At 62.8% G+C, this 15,802-nt stretch overlaps 1 protein-coding gene across 4 annotated transcripts; it reads left to right on the top strand.

Moving 5' to 3' along the window:
• The first annotated feature begins 1,406 nt into the window (after positions 1-1,406).
• Positions 1,407-15,315, top strand: LOC134420697 (transducin-like enhancer protein 1). 4 transcript variants are annotated; one of them, XR_010028410.1, is made up of 21 exons: positions 1,407-1,460; positions 1,742-1,862; positions 2,613-2,761; positions 3,422-3,485; positions 4,129-4,173; positions 9,090-9,152; positions 9,258-9,332; positions 9,762-9,957; positions 10,474-10,496; positions 10,653-10,760; positions 10,890-10,934; positions 11,200-11,355; positions 11,836-11,959; positions 12,043-12,221; positions 12,295-12,371; positions 12,917-13,166; positions 13,370-13,617; positions 13,853-13,996; positions 14,079-14,229; positions 14,511-14,587; positions 14,745-15,315. XR_010028410.1 is itself a non-coding variant. In XM_063160960.1 (21 exons), the coding sequence occupies exons 2-21, from the start codon at positions 1,839-1,841 to the stop codon at positions 14,774-14,776; spliced, it is 2,238 nt and encodes a 745-aa protein (XP_063017030.1). In that variant the 5' UTR covers positions 1,415-1,460; positions 1,742-1,838; the 3' UTR covers positions 14,777-15,315. The 4 variants fall into 4 exon arrangements, 3 of the variants coding, with proteins under 3 accessions (XP_063017030.1, XP_063017029.1, XP_063017028.1); XM_063160960.1 differs by having other exon boundaries at positions 1,415-1,460; positions 13,849-13,996; positions 14,079-14,233; XM_063160959.1 differs by having other exon boundaries at positions 1,419-1,460; positions 12,046-12,221; positions 13,849-13,996.
• The last annotated feature ends 487 nt before the right edge of the window (positions 15,316-15,802 follow it).

Genomic DNA, 15,802 nt, shown 5'->3' with positions numbered 1-15,802 from the left:
TCCTTGAGGGCAGTCCCTGACTCGGTAAAGGCAGCAGGACCTGGAGGAAGCTGGAAAATCCAGCGCAGCCCATCACACCCAGCACGGCTTGGGGCAGGCTCGGGGCGGCCCTTGCACGGTGCTGCTCTGTCTCCGAGGGTTTGCCGAGGTTGTGATTGTTGATTGTTGTTGTTTTTTCTCTTCCAGGGGGCTGGAGGCGAGTTCCTGTCTCTGAGGAGGGGGCTCTGCTGGTCTGTGCTGTGAGGGGATGGAGCTGCGGGGAGCAGGAAAGCGCTGCCGGCCTCCTCCTGGATTGAGGTTAAACACGGGGAGAGGCTCCTCGCAGCTGCTGCTGCTCCGATGTTTTATTTCCTGCTCGGTGTGAGCCCGGATTGACCCGCAGCAGCAGCAGAGAATGTCCCGAGCAAGCACCGATCGCCCTGAAAGGAGTCAAAGCAGCAGAAAATCCACGAGGAAACCCAGAGTGGGTTGGGGAGCCCTGGGAGGAGGTGGCAGCGCTGGGATGGGGACACGAGTGTCCCTTTCCCATTCCGGGTGTGTGCCCATCGCAAGGAGCACGGGGTGATGGCAGAGCCCAGGAACTGCCCTGGCCCTGAGCCTTTCCCAGAGCTCTGCCGGGCACAGGGACGCTGCCGCTCGCTCCCGCCATCACCCGGTGCAGGGAATTCCCGGTGCGGCGGGCGGGACCTGCGGCCCGGGCAGGGCTGCGTGGGTGCCGTCGGGTTCCTTTATTTTCTTAATTAATAAAAAACAACGAAGAGGCGGCGGGGGGGGGGGGGGGGGGGGGGGGGGGGGGAGAGGGAAGGACACGGAAGAGACATGAGGATTTCTTGTGTTTACTACCGAAAAGCTGCCCGGGACGGCGGGAACTGCGGCTCCGGTGCAACCTCCCGGTTCCGTTTAGCAGGCAAAGCCGCCGCGCGGAGTGCGGGGCTGGAGGGTCCGTGCAGTGCCGGGGATCCCGCGTGGGGCGGCGGGAGCGGTCCGATCCCGATCCCTTCTCGGTCCCCTCCGGTCCCGCAAGGGTTAAACCGCGGCTCCGCCCCCTCGTTCTCCGCTCGGCCTCCCTTGATTGACACTCGCGCGCCGGCCGGGTTTGTGCTGACCAATAGGAACACAGCTCGGCGCGCCCCACGTGGGGACGGCCGCGCTGGGCGCGCTCCCATTGGCTGGCGGCGGGGGCGCCTGCCCGCACGGGCCAGGCCCCACGTGGAGCTGGCGCTCGCGCCCGTTCATTGATCGCGCTCCGCAGAGCGGCGGCCGCGCGGGCGGGGCGGGGCGGGGCGGGGCGGGGCGGGGCGGGGGCTCGGCCCGGCTCGGCTGCGCTCGGCTGGACTCGGCTCTGCCCGGCCCGCCTCGGCTCGGTTCGGCTCTGCTCGGCTGGACTCGGCCCGGCCCGGCCCGCCCCGCCTCAGGGGTGCGCGCCTGGGGCCGGGGCCGGGTCTGGGACCCTCAGCGCGGTGAGTCCCGTCCTGTCCCGTGCTGTCCCGGTTCGGCTCAGTTCGGCTCGGCTCGGTGTCCGCCGGCCGCGGTCCGGCCGCGCTCGGGGCTGGGTGTGCGGCCGGGCCGGTGCCGCCCCGCGGCCGTACCTGCGGCGGGCGGCGCGGGGCCATTGTCTGCGCGGCGCGGGGGGCCGGGGCTGGGCGGCTCCGCCGAGCCCGGGGGGAGCCCCGGGGCCCTCGGTGCCCGCGGGAACGGGGAGGGGGCTGCGGGCGGGCGGTGACCCCCGGTTCTTCTGCAGGGCCTGATCCGGAGCTGGGAGCGGTGTCCCGGGCCTGTCCCGCGCCTGCGGCGGGGCCCGCGCGGCCGGAGGGTGCCGGGCCTGTCCGGTGCCGAGGATGTTCCCGCAGAACAGGCCCCCGGTGAGCCCCGTTCCCTCTCAGCTGTGCCAGCACAGCCCTGCGCCCCCGAGCCCGGTGATGCTCGGTGCTGACCCGCAGCCCGGTGCCGGTACCGGGGGTGATGCTCAGAGCGGTGCCGGTACCGCGGGTGATGCTCGGTGCTGACCCACAGCCCAGTGCCGGTACCGCGGGTGATGCTCGGAGCGGTGCCGGTACCGCGGGTCATGCTCGGTGCCAGTCCTGGTAGCACGGGTGATGCTCGGAGCGGTGCCGGTACCGCCGGTGATGCTCGGTGCTGACCCACAGCCCAGTACCGGGGGTGATGCTCGGAGCCAGTGCCGGTACCGCGGGTCATGCTCGGTGCCAATGCCGGTACCGCCGGAGTCATGCTCGGTACCGCGGGTGATGCTCGGAGCGGTGCCGGGGCTCTTCCCCAGGCCGGTCTGGGTTTGTGGGGTGCCCGTAGCGGGATTCACCGGGCTGTGATGGATGGTGGGACGGGCATGGGCAGGCACGGAGCTCAGTGTGTGGTGGCCGCCAGCTCTGTGCCATGCCCGGTGCCACCCGTGGTCATTAATCCCTTCTGGCTCCGTGTCACACCAGTGCTGGTGAAGCCCTTGGTGCCTGGTTGGGAGCAGTTTCCTCTCCAGCAACTCCCTGTGCACCCTCCTGCATGTGGGATGTGCCCTGGCGTGCAGGGATGCCCTGGGGATGTGCCAGCCTTGCTGGGCAGCAGCAGGAGGTGACCCTGGAGGTGCCATCTCTGTGCAGGCCCATCTCCAGGCACCCTCTGCTGCCTCAGGAGCCGCTGTTGCTGCCAGTGCCATCCCCAGCACCCCCCAGTCCCTCAAGCTGACTTACCCAGAGACCTTGGATCGCATCAAGGAGGAATTCCAGTTCCTGCAGAACCAATACCACAGGTGAGAGGCTGCCAGGGCTCACCTGTGTGAGCTGGGCACTTCAGCCAGCAGCAGGCTCCTCCTGGCACTGGGCAGCACCATCCAGGGTGGACTGGTCCCTCCAGAGCATGGCTGTGCCAAGCATCACCTTGGTAGCTTGAAATGAGAGGGGGAAACTCATCCTTTGCCTGCCAAAAGCTCCAAAAGGAGGTGCTGGCTTCCAGCAGCCAGCTCCTGGGCTGAGCCAGAGCCATCTCTGAGACCTGGAGTCCCTCTGATCCGTGAGGTCTCTGCCCAGGATCACCTCCCCATTCCCTTTTCCATTTTCCCTCTGATCCCTGAGGCTGTCCAGGATCACCTCCCCTTCCCCACACTGTGCAGGTTTAAATGCAGCTGAGCTTTGCAGCTCGCTCCATTTGGGAAGCAGATGCTGGGGAGGGGGTGAGCAGTCCGTGCAAATTGCTCCCTGATGCCCAGATCCCTTTGGTGTCCACCTCCTCTCCCTCAGCCCCTTCCTGCCCTCTTTCAGGTGGTTTTTCTTGCCTTGTGCTGGGATTTGGGATTGGGGCTGAGAGGAGGCTGAAGCACTGAGAGGGCTCCTGCTCTGTCCATCCTCTCACTTGGGAGGACCAAGGGGGGATTTGCTCCTTCTCCCTCTCTCTCTCCTCTTTATTTTCACAGCTTGAAGTTAGAATGTGAAAAGCTGGCAACAGAAAAAACAGAAATCCAGCGTCATTATGTCATGGTTAGTGAGCTCCACCTGAAAGGAGGAGGGTGGTGTGGGATCTCCTCTGAACCATCAAAGGGCGTGCAGGGATGCTTTGCCTTCCCTTTGCTTTTGGGTTCTGTGGCCAGGCCCTGAGATTTGGTTTTGTGGCTGTTCCTGTCTGGTTTCCCCCCAAAAAGATCCGTGGTGTTGGAGCAATTCTGCCTCAGCTTGTGGTGGCAAATCTGCTCCTTGGGTGGGTTGTCCCAATTTCTGGAGGTGTCCTGGGGGGCCGTGTCCATCCTGTGGGTGCAGCTGAGTGCCAGAGCCACCTGTGCTGTGCCACAGACCCCTCTGCTGTGTAAGGGCCACCTCTGGTGTGCCACAGACCCCTCTGCTGTGCCACAGACCCCTCTGCTGTGTAAGGGCCACCTCTGGTGTGCCACAGACCCCTCTGCTGTGCCACAGACCCCCTCTGCCATACCAGGGCCACCTCTGCTGTGCCAAAGCCACCTCTGCTCCTGGGAAAGGATCTAGGGACCCTGCTGTCCCCATGGCCTGGCCACACCACGCCTGTTTGTGGCCAGGCTGAGCTGCTGTGCCAGCAGCACAGAGGATTTTCTGCTTTGGGAGCTCCCCTGGTCTCCAGAGCTGAGCTGGTGCTGGTTTCTCTCCCTCACAGTACTACGAGATGTCCTATGGCCTCAACATCGAGATGCACAAACAGGTGAGTGTGCCTGGGTTTGGAGCTCTCTCCACCTCCTTTTTCCCAGCTCCCCAGCCCCATTTTGCTACCTGGGCTCTTCAGGGCTGTCCCCACAGTGGAGCTGCTCCCTGCTGCAGCCCAGGGAGCTCAGTGTTTGTGGGGGATGTGTCCTCATCCCTGTGCCGTGGCCTTGGCTGCTTCCTGAGGTCCCCACACAGCTCTGTGCTCTGGTTTTGGGCTCAGAGTGGCCCTGCCTGGGCTGTGGTGCCTCCTTAGGTCCCCACAGAGCTCTGTGCTCTGGTTTTGGGCTCAGGGTGCCCTGCCTGGGCTGTGGTGCCTCCTTAGGTCCCCACACAGCTCTGTGCTCTGGTTTTGGGTTCAGGGTGGCCCTGCCTGGGCTGTGGTGCCTCCTTAGGTCCCCACAGAGCTCTGTGCTCTGGTTTTGGGCTCAGGGTACCCTGCCTGCAGTGTGGTGCTGTTGTTGTGTCAGGCAGGGAGGGGTGGTGGAGGATTTGTGTTTGCATGGCTGCTCACACCGATTGTGAGTGTCGTGAAGGAGATATTGGTTTATTCCTCAGGACAAGGGAGGCTGCAGGGTCAGAACAGGCTGAGGGGCTCTGCATTAACACCTTTCCAAGTGTCTGCTGCCCACTGGCCCAGGGGCCAGGACTGAGGAGCATCCTGAGGAGAAAGGAGGGTTTGTTTTGGGGCTGGGTGCAGGGTGGGCTCTCCAGGGGCTCCGCGCTGCGCATCCTCCCTCGCTGCTTCCCCTCCCTCCCTCCCTTCCTCAGCTCCCTCCCTCCCTCCCTTCCTCCCCTGAGCCGAGCTCCGGGTCACACCAGCTGCTCTGAGACAGAAGGTTTCTCCTCATCTATTTTTAAAGAGGCTGCGGAGGAGCCTGGCGAGGAGGCGCCGCCGCCTTCCTGCCCGCCCCGCGCCCGCCGACGCCAACTGTTGCACGGGAGGGCAGAGCTGGCCCTGTCCCCATGCCAGGGCGGGATGTCAGCCGCCCCTGCCAGCTCTGTGCCCGCTGGGAGGGTGTCCTGCCCCTCTGGGATGCCCTCCTTGCCCTGGCATCCCTGCTGGTGCTGCTTTTGTGAGGGCAGTTCTGGGGTCGGTTCTGTCCCTGGGACAGTTCTGGGGTAATTTCTGTGTCTGGGACAGTTCTGGGGGTCTCTGGGACAATTCTGGGGTCGGTTCTGTCCCTGGGACAGTTCTGGGGGTCTCTGGGACAGTTCTGGGGTCATTTCTGTCCCTGGGACAGTTCTGGGGTCAGTTCTGTGTCTGGGACAGTTCTGGGGTAATTTCTGTGCCTGGGACCATTCTGGGGGTCCCTGGGACAGTTCTGGGGTCATTTCTGTCCCTGGGACAATTCTGGGGTTGGTTCTGTCTCTGGGACAATTCTGGGGTCATTTCTGTCTCTGGGACAGTTCTGGGGTCATTTCTGTGTCTGGGACAGTTCTGGGGGTCTCTGGGACAGTTCTGGGGTAATTTCTGTCCCTGGGACAGTTCTGGGGTTGGTTCTGTCCCTGGGACAGTTCTGGGGTCAGTTCTGTCTCTCTGTGGTCATTTCTGTCCCTGGGACAGTTCTGGGGTCATTTCTCTCCCTGAGACCCTTCAGCTTTGGTCTCCTATGGAGGCTGATAAGGGGGTCTGGGTTCAACCCCCACCCCTCAGCCCTGTGCTGGCTCCATGGTGTTTCCATCGTGGGTCTTGGGGCAGCCTGCCCAGGCTCTGCCCAGCCCTGCAGAGCTGCGAGCTGCTCTCCTCTGGCTGCTGCTCCCTCCCCGCGCTCTCGGGCTGTGTTTGCTGCCAGCCCCAGGTGCCGCTGGCCGCCGGCCAGGGAGCTGTCGGCACTTTTAACGAGGGCCCTGAGTCTGCTCTGACAGCCAGCGGCCATTGTGTGAGAGCAGAACGGGCTCAGCGCTGCCCTGGGGGGGATCGGCTCTGTCCCTCCTGCCCTTGCCCCAAATCCTGCCCTGCTCACGGCCACAGGCGGGTCCTGCCTGCCCCAGAGCCCCCATGGCCACGGGCTGAGGCCATGCTGTGGTTTGGCCTCTGTCCTTGCTGTGCTCAGTGTCCCCAGGTGCTCATCAGCAAGAGCCAAGTGTGGGGTTTTGCTCTGCTTTGTTCTGGGGGAAATGGGGCTGAGACCTCATTGGGAAATGGGGCTGAGGTGTGGGGTTTGCTCTGGGTTTGTATGGAGGGAAATGGGGCTGAGGTGTGGGGTTTTTCTGGGTTTGTATGGAGGAAAATGGGGCTGAGGTGTGGGGTTTGCTCTGGGTTTGTATGGAGGAAAATGGGGCTGAGGTGTGGGGTTTTTCTGGGGGGAAATGGGGTTGGGGGCTGGCTGTGCTGTGCCTCTGACCTTGCTGTGTACCCTGTCCCCAGGTGCTCATCACCAAGGACCAAGATGTGGGGTTTTCTCTGGATTTTTTGGGGGGAAATGGGGCTTGGGACTGGGTGTCCTTGCTGTGTCCCGTGTCCACAGGTGCTCATCACCCAGGGCCAAGATGTGGGGTTTTGTTCTGGGTTTGTCTGGGGGGAAATGGGGCTGAGGCTCCATTGGGAAATGGGGCTTTGCTGTGGGGTTTTGTTATGGGTTTTTTGGGGCTGAGGTTTGGGGATTTGGTCTGGGTTCTTTTGGGGGGAAATGGGGCTGGGGGCTGGCTTTGTCCTTGTTGTGCCCTGTGTCCCCAGGGGCTCATCACCGAGAGCCAAGGTTTGGGGTTTTCTCTGGTTTTGTTTGGGTGGAAATGGGGCTTTGGTGTGGGGTTTTGTTATGGATTTTTTGGGGATGAAATGGGGCTGAGGTTTGGGGATTTGGTCTGGGTTCTTTTGGGTGGAAATGGGGCTGAGGTGTGGGGTTTTTTGGGGGGGAAATGGGGCTGGGGGCTGGCCGTGCTGTGCCTCTGTCCTTGCTGTGCCCCCTGTCCCCAGCTGCTCATCACCAAGGGCCAAATGTGGAGGTTTGCTCTGGGTTTTTTTTGGGGGGGGGAAATGGGGCTGAGGTGTGGGGTTTGCTCTGGGTTTGTATGGAGGGAAATGGGGCTGAGGTGTGGGGTTTTTTGGGGGGGAAATGGGGCTGGGGGCTGGCTGTGCTGTGCCTCTGTCCTTGCTATGCTCAGTGTCCCCAGGTGCTCATCACCAAGGACCAAGATGTGGGGTTTTCTCTGGATTTTTTGGGGGGGAAATGGGGCTTGGGACTGGCTGTCCTTGCTGTGCCCCATGTCCCCAGGTGCTCATCACCAAAGCCAGGATTTGGGGTTTTCTCTGGGGGAAATGGGGCTGGGGTCTGGCAGTGCTGCTGCAGCTCTGCAAGCCGCCCCAGCCTTGGCAGGAGAGGATCAAAACAAGAAGGAGCAGGAGACGTTAATTTATATTTTTTTTTATTATTGTTGCTTTGTTTTTGGCGTGGAAAGGGGCCTGTATCTCTCTCTAAAAGCACCTCCCCGAATGTGCCTGGCCTTGGACTCGCTCACCGAGAGCCGGAGGGGAGGCGACGCCGGTGCTGGTGGCTGGGGGGGGGGCTGCAAACAGCGCGATCGTTTTTCATGCTGAGAGCGTTAAAGTGCCAGTAAATTGCACATTAACGAGTGCGAGTGAATTGGAGGCAGCTCTCCCCAAGGAGCTGCTGCCCATCAGTGCATTAGGGAAGAGAATCCATCACTGCCGGCCCCGGGAGACAGCTAAATCCTTCCCAGAACTGCCGGCTGCCAAATCTCCTCGCTCCCCCCCTCCTCCTCCTCCTCTTCCTTTCTTTTCTTTCTCTTTTTTTTTTCCTCCCCTCCTCAGAAGGGGAAGTGAGGGCAGGTGCCAGATTTGTTTCTGTGCTTTGGGGCTGGCGGGAGCAGAGCAGCTGCTCTGGAGGGCAGCAGGGAGTGACCCTGTGTGGGTGTGCCCACCCCGGCCGTGCCCCCTCACCCTGGCACTCACCTGGGCATGGCAGATGTGCCCGAGCTCCTGGCAGGGAAATCCAGGGGTCAGTTCTGTCTCTAGGGTGTGGGAGATGTGCTCACAGGGAAATCCAGGGTCAGTTCTGTCACTGAGGTGGTGAGAGATGTGCTCAAGGTCCTGGCAGGGAAATCCAGGGTCAGTTCTGTTCCTGAGGTGTGCCCAAAGTCCTGGCAGGGAAATCCAGGGTCAGTTCTGTTCCTGAGGTGTGCCCAAAGTCCTGGCAGGGAAATCCAGGGTCAGTTCTGTTCCTGGCAGTGGGTGCCATGGGAACATGGGGCTCTGGAAGGTGGCAGGGGATGCCACATAGGAACATAGGGCTCTGTCAGCTGGCAGGACGGTGCCATGGTGCCCCTAGAAGCTGGCAGAGGGATGCCACAGGAACATGGCACAGCACAGCACGACTCTGCTCTCCCTCCACACGCTCGGAGCTCTTGATTGCCGGCGGCACTCGAGTGCTGCAGGAAAACAGCAGCTGGAAGGAAGGAGAGCAGCTCTGCAGGGCTTCCTCCGGGCTGGAAGGGCGGCAAGGGGCGGGTGTGGTGCCACAGGAGGGCAGGGGGAGCCTGCTGGGCTGGGGGCTTGCTCAGGGCTGGCCTCGGTGCCATGGGCCTGGGGGTTTTTGTGTCCCTGCCAGGAAGGCGCTGGAGCCACCCCAGAGCTCTCAGGGTGGGGATGGAGTGTGCTGGGTTTGAAGGAGGTGTTGTTGTGAACAGGAGTTGTCACTCAGTTCTGTCCCTGAGGTGTGCCCAAGGTCCTGGCAGGGACATCCAGGGCTCAGTTCTGTCCCTGTGTGTGCCCAAGGTCCTGGCAGGGACATCCAGGGCTCAGTTCTGTCTCTAGGGCAATGGAGCAGCCCTTGGGCTGGGTGTCAGCGCCCTGAGGTTGCCCTCACCCCCATAATGAGGGGGCTCTGCTGGCAGCACGGGGGTCCCTCAGGGTGGCCCTGATGGGCTCTCTGTGTCTCTCTGCTCCCCTGGCAGACGGAGATCGCCAAGCGGCTCAACGTGATCTGCGCCCAGCTCATCCCGTTCCTGTCTCAGGAGGTGGGTGAGCCCTGGGGCCCAGCCGGGTGTGCAGAACTCCTGTGGGGCCCAGGGGAAGGGAGCAGGCTGGCCCAGGCTGCCCCAGCCCCCGTTGTGTCCCCACAGCACCAGCAGCAGGTGGTGCAGGCTGTGGAGCGAGCGAAGCAGGTGACTATGACCGACCTGAACGCGGCCATCGGGGTACGTGAACCCTCTGCCCGCCTTCCAGGGCCACCCTGGCATGCTGGCACCTCCCGGGCTCCTGCCATCCCTGCCCCTGGTGCAGCTGAATGAGAGGAGGAGAGAGGCAAACCACGCTGGTTTGGGGTGCAGATTTGGGGTGGGGGTGGTGGCTGGGGTGTGTCACTGTGTCCTGACACCCTGGGTGGAGGGGGGCACCACCATCCCCACTCAATATTCCCTGGAGACTGCAGCAGGTCCCACATCCAGCCCAGGGTGGGATGGATGGGGTGGCCCCCAGGACATTATTGGGGACACCCTGAGTGCATGCCCTGCTCCCCCACACCCAGACCCCATTACTGACTGTGCCAGGGCTGCCTCCTGCCCCTCACTTGCCCAGCAGCTGTGCTGGCACAGCCCTTTGACTCTGCCCTCCCCTCTCCTCCCCAGCACCAGCTGCAGACCCAGCACCTCTCCCACCACGCTCCCCCCATCCCGCTGACCCCACACCCCTCTGGGATGCAGCCTGCTGGCCTGGCTGGCATCAGCAGTGCCTCGGGGCTGCTGGCACTCTCGGGGGCACTGGGGGCCCAGGCCCAGCTCCTCGCCAAGGATGACAGAGGAGTCCATGACACAGAGCCCAGGGGTGAGTGTGGGGCAGTGTCCTGGTTTGAAAAGTGAGTTTTTTGGGAGTTTGGTGGTCAAACCAATTAATGCTGAGATTTGAATGTTGGCACCTGGTGTGGACATGAATACCATGGCAGGGAGGCAGAGTTTGGGGTGGCTGAGGGGATCTGAGTGAACCTGGGAACAGATGGTGCTGACTTGGGGCTCCCTCTGCTCCCTGTGCCCTTCTTCCCTGGGCACTTCCCTGGGCTGGGGGTACCTGGCCATGCCTCAGGGCTGCCAGCTGGGCTGGACGGGCAGGGGGCTTGGGTGGGAACATCCTCCAGTGAGCAGCACCCTCGTGGGAGGGGGTGAGGTGGGCTGGTGGGGAAGGGTCTGGGAGCACCCTGCTGCTGTTGTGCTGCTCTGGCCCTGCTCTGAACACCCCAGCAGCCATGGGTGAAGTGGGTGGCATTCCTGGGGGACTCTTGGTGGTGACACAGAGTTCTCCTTTCCCTCCTCCTCCTCCTCCTGCTGCTCCTCTGCGTTGCCACAGCGTCAGACCGAGACCCCGGCCCCGTAAGTGCATTTCTCTTCTCTTGCACCATTCTGTGGTGGCACCAGCTGTGCCCAGGACACAGGGCTGGGCTGGGGCACTCCATGCTCCTGGAGGCAGCCTTGCCAGTGCCAGGAGCTGGGCAGAGCATCCCAGCCACTGGCACTGTCCTCACCCAGAGCTCCCTGGCGCTGTCGAACGGGGAGCGCGCGCGAGCCATCGCCGAGTACCTGAGCAGCAGCAGCAAGAAGAGGAAAGTGGAGGAGAAGGATTTTGTTACAGATTATGTGAGCCCAGGGCTGGGGGGCTTGGGGTGACCCCATCCTGCCCTGTGGGGTGAGGAATGGAGCTGCCTGGCAGGCAGGAGTGGGGTGGCTGCAGCTGCTCTGGCTCCAGCTGTGCTCTCTGCATTTCAGGGCAGCGATGCTGACAAAAGTGAGGACAACCTGGTGGTGGATGAGGTGAGTGTGCTGGGACACTGGGAGGGGTCTGTGGTCAGTGTACTGGGGCACTGGGAGGGGTCTGGGGTCAGTTTGGGCTGTCCATCCCCGAGGGTGGCACTTACAAGCTGCTCCAGGCAGAGGTGGCATCACAGGGAGGTGCCAGTGGCAGCAGTGAGCCCCAGGATCCAGGCTGGCAGCCTGGCCCTTGCTTGAGCCACCATAATCTGGTACATCCCTGCTCTCCAGCCTGCTCTGCTCCCTGCTGATTTCCCTCCCTCCCCAGGACCCCTCTTCCCCGCACAGCGTGCACTCCTACTCGTCCCGGGAGAACGGGGTGGAGAAGGCCCCGCTGGGCAGGAAGGAGGCCGTGCCCCTCAGCCCCACCTCCATGGCCTCCTCCAGCAGCACGTCCCCATCTCGGAGCAAGGAGGCACCCACGGTATGTGTGACCCACTTGGGGCTGTGCTTGTGTCCTTGCTGGGCTCAGTCACAGAGTGGCCACGCGTCCCCCACCTCCAAACCCAGGGGTCCCCCCGCCTCCAAACCCATGGGTCCCCCCACCACCAAACCCATGGGTCCCCCCACCACCAAACCCATGGGTCCCCCTTGCCTCCAAACCCATGGATCCCACCACCTCCAAACCCATGGGTCCCCCCACCTCCAAACCCAGGGGTCCCCCCACCTCCAAACCCATGGGTCCCCCCACCACCAAACCCATGGATCCCACCACCTCCAAACCCATGGGTCCCCCACCTCCAAACCCATGGGTCCCCCCACCACCAAACCCATGTGGCAAAGTGCTGGAGGGGGAGGAAGATCCCACAGACCCTTCAGCACTGCCTGGGCTTGGCTGTCATTGAGAGGGACTCCCTGGCAGGGACGTGGTGCAGTTGCCACCTCCCCATTCTGTTCCTGGCAGGTGGAGAAGGCAGGAACCCCCAGCCTGAAGTCCAGCACGCCAACCTCTCAGGGTGACACCCTGCCAGGCTCCAGCAGTGCCCAGTTTCGCCCCACGGCTGCCAAAGTCCCCGTGGACCCTCTGGGTGAGCTTGGCCCCACTGAGGCCTGGGTGGGTGTCCAAGCTCTGTCTGCAGGACCCCATCCCTTCACTCTGCCTCTCCCCCAGCAGCCCTGGGCCTGAGGAATCCTCTGGGAGTGCAGAGCCCCTACTCTGCTGCCTTTGGCTTGGCCCACCCTGCTGTCAACGGGGACGTGGCCGGGAGCGGCGCCTACGCCAGCCTGCACCTCATGTCCCCGCAGCTCAACGGCACCGCGGCCGCCGGGGGCTACGGGCGCTCGCCCCTGGTGAGTGAGCCCGTCCCCGAGGGGCTGTGGGGGCACAGAGTGACAGCCACCCTCACCCCACTGTCCCCTGCAGGTGGGCTACGACCCGCACCCCCACATGCGCGTCCCGGGGCTGGTGGCCGGAATGCAAGTGGGGAGCTCGGGCAAGCCGTAAGTGGGGATGGGATGGAGGGGATGGGCTGGGGGAGGAGGGGATGTGGAGGCTTCTGGGGAGGAATTTGGGCTCTGTGGACAAGCTGGGGGCAGCAGGGAGCAGAGCCTGGGGGAAAGCTGGGCTGTGGTTGTTGTGTGCCCAGCTGGCATCGCTGGGTGTGTTCTGCTCATGGCTCTGACTCCAAACTGTGCTGCCTGGGTTGGACCTGTGTGGCACCAGGCCCTGTCCATGCTCCTCACTGCTCTGCTTTTCACTGCTCTGCTCCCTTCCAGTGCTTTCTCCTTCCATGTCCTGACTCCAAACTGTGCAGTTTGTTGGTGCCATGTGCCCATGGTGCCTGTTGGAACCACATGGCACCAGCCCCTGTCTACACAGGATTCTGCTCTGCTTCCCTTTGCTCTGCTTCTCTCTGCTCTGCTCCCATCTAGTACCTTCTCCTTCCATGCCCTCTGCCTCCAGACCATGCTGCCTGTGTTAGACCTGCGTGGCACCTGCCCACGCAGGATCCTGCTCTGTTCCTCACTGCTCTGCTCCCTTGCAGTGCCTACTCCTTCCACGTCAGTGCAGACGGGCAGATGCAGCCGGTGCCTTTCCCCCCCGACGCCCTGCTGGGCTCCGGCATCCCCCGGCACGCGCGGCAGCTGCACACGCTGAGCCACGGCGAGGTGGTCTGTGCTGTCACCATCAGCAACTCCACCAGACACGTCTACACCGGGGGCAAGGGCTGCGTCAAGGTCTGGGACGTGGGGCAGCCGGGCACCAAGACGGCCGTGGCTCAGCTCGACTGCCTGGTGAGGAGGAGGAGGAGGAGGAGGAGGATGAGCAGCAATGCCTTTGGGCTGGGGCTGGCAAGGGGAATGTGCCCCTGCTGCAGTGCAGGGCACAGAGGGGCCTTTCCCAGCTGCAGGGGGAGAAGGAGAATTGTCTCCTGGCAGGCCCTGTGTGCTCACCATGTGCTCCTTGCCTTGCCCTGCTGCCCGTGCCCCCCGTGCAGAACCGTGACAACTACATCCGCTCCTGCAAGCTGCTCCCCGACGGGCGCAGCCTGATCGTGGGGGGGGAGGCCAGCACCCTGTCCATCTGGGACCTGGCAGCCCCCACGCCCCGCATCAAGGCTGAGCTCACCTCCTCTGCCCCCGCCTGCTACGCCCTGGCCATCAGCCCTGACGCCAAAGTCTGCTTCTCCTGCTGCAGCGACGGCAACATCGTGGTGTGGGACCTGCAGAACCAGACCCTGGTCAGGTGAGTTTGGGCCAGGGGCTGCAGGGCAGCACTGCTGGGGACTCCTCTGGCCCAGGACAATTCCCTCATTGTGCCCTGCAGCATGTCCCTGCCTGTCCCTGTGTGTGAGCCTGGCCGTGGCACAGTGCCTGTCCTTGCACTGCTCACTGCTGCCCTGCCCTCGCTCCGTGCTGCAGGTGCTGCCTGCCCTGCCAGCTGTGCCCTCTCCCTCTCCATCCCCCTCTTTCCCAGGCAGTTTCAAGGCCACACAGACGGTGCCAGCTGCATTGACATCTCCAACGATGGCACCAAGCTGTGGACAGGGGGGCTGGACAACACCGTGCGCTGCTGGGACCTGCGGGAGGGCCGGCAGCTGCAGCAGCACGACTTCAGCTCCCAGGTAGGGCTGGAGGCCTCTGGAGCACCCTGGGCCAGCTGGCACCTGCTGCTGGGCCACCCTGTGAGCCTGTGTGTCCCCTCAGATCTTCTCCCTGGGCTACTGCCCCATGGGAGAGTGGCTGGCCGTGGGCATGGAGAGCAGCAACGTGGAGATCCTGCACGTCACCAAACCCGACAAGTACCAGCTGCACCTCCACGAGAGCTGTGTCCTCTCTCTCAAATTCGCCTCCTGTGGTAGGCAAACCTCTTCTGGCTCCCCTTGCTCTGCAGCTTCATGGATGCCACCTCTACTTCTGTCTGTGTGTAACAGGGCTCGTTGCACTGGGGACAAGCCAGTGGTAGCCAGCCCTGTCCTGGTGGTGATGGTCAGAGAAGGGGTGTCCATCCATCCCTTTTGGAACAGTGATGGCAGCCAGAGCCAAACTCCTCTCTGTGTTTCCTTGGCTGCCTCTCTGTTTGTTGGATCTGCTGCTGGCTCTGGTGAGGTGACACGAGGCTGTTTTGTCCCTGCACAGGGAAGTGGTTTGTGAGCACGGGCAAGGACAACCTGCTCAACGCCTGGAGGACGCCCTACGGCGCCAGCATCTTCCAGGTGAGGGCTGGGGGCTCCTGGGCTGAGGCTGCCCAGCACAACCCAGCTCTAATTATGTGCCAGCCCCATAAACCCACCCCTGCAGCCTCCCCAAGGAATGGCAGGGTTGGGACCTTGCTCTGAGGCTGCTGTTGGTGCTTCCCCCTGTTCTCTGCAGTCCAAGGAAACCTCCTCAGTCCTCAGCTGTGACATCTCCACGGACGACCAGTTCATCGTGACGGGCTCAGGGGACAAGAAAGCCACAGTTTATGAGATCATTTACTGAGCCCCAGAGGTGCCAACTGCAGGACAGGCAGCTGTCCATGGGGATGGACAGGTGGACTCTACCTGCCCTGCTGCTGACTTCCCAAAGAACGTGCAGCCATGGCTGTGGCATCCCAGCTGGAGGAGAGAGGAGAGGGGTGGAGGTGGCCCTGGCACCGTGGCCAGGCATGGTGCAGGCTGCTGCTCGGGGTGGATTTCCTGGGGACTTTCTCCTTGTCTTGTTCTTTGTGGGTTTCTTTCTAAATCTAGACTGTGGGAGTTGGAGATGAGGGGGGGAGGTCTGGCATTGTTAGGGAGTTTTGTTTGGGTGCTTTTTTTTTTTATTTTTGGTTTTTAAACTTTTTGTTGTGGGGTTTTTATTTGTTTAAGGCTCTGGGCTTGCCAGGGTGGATGGGCTCTGGGTTTCCTTCCCTCTGTGCCTCCCAGGGTGTATTTAATAATAAAAACAAACAAACAAAAAAAAAGGCAGCTGTGCCTTGTCCTGGGCAGTACCCTCGGTGCTCTGTGTGGGTGGGATGGAGCCAGGTGGGAAGGGGTGACACCACAGCAGGAACTTTGTCCCTTTTGGTCACAACTTGCTGATCCTTTGCTGTGCTGAGGAGGGTCTGAGGGGGCTCCTCAGTGGGCAGAGCCCATCCCTGGCCCTGCTGGAGCAGCAGTGTGGGCACAGCGCGGTGCTGGCTCTGCCGTGCCCCAGTAGAACAGCCTGGGGCTCTGTGGGTGCGGGGGAGAGGCGAGGCCAGCCCTGGAGGAAGTGGTTTGTGAAGGAAATGAGATGTGAGCACTCAGCGCCTGCCTTATCGGTCTGGCCGCCTGCCAGCACTGCCGCGGGCGAGCCGGGCTGCTCCCAGGAGCCCGGGGCTGCCCAGGGCTGCGGTGTGCCAGCTGCTCTGGACTCCTGCCCCAGCCACAGCTCACCACAGAGCGCGGCAGGCCAGCAGCCACACCTCT

This window comes from Melospiza melodia, chromosome 7 (assembly GCF_035770615.1).
Source record: "Melospiza melodia melodia isolate bMelMel2 chromosome 7, bMelMel2.pri, whole genome shotgun sequence".
Taxonomy (NCBI): domain Eukaryota; kingdom Metazoa; phylum Chordata; class Aves; order Passeriformes; family Passerellidae; genus Melospiza; species Melospiza melodia.
This window is presented reverse-complemented; position numbering and strand designations above follow the sequence as displayed.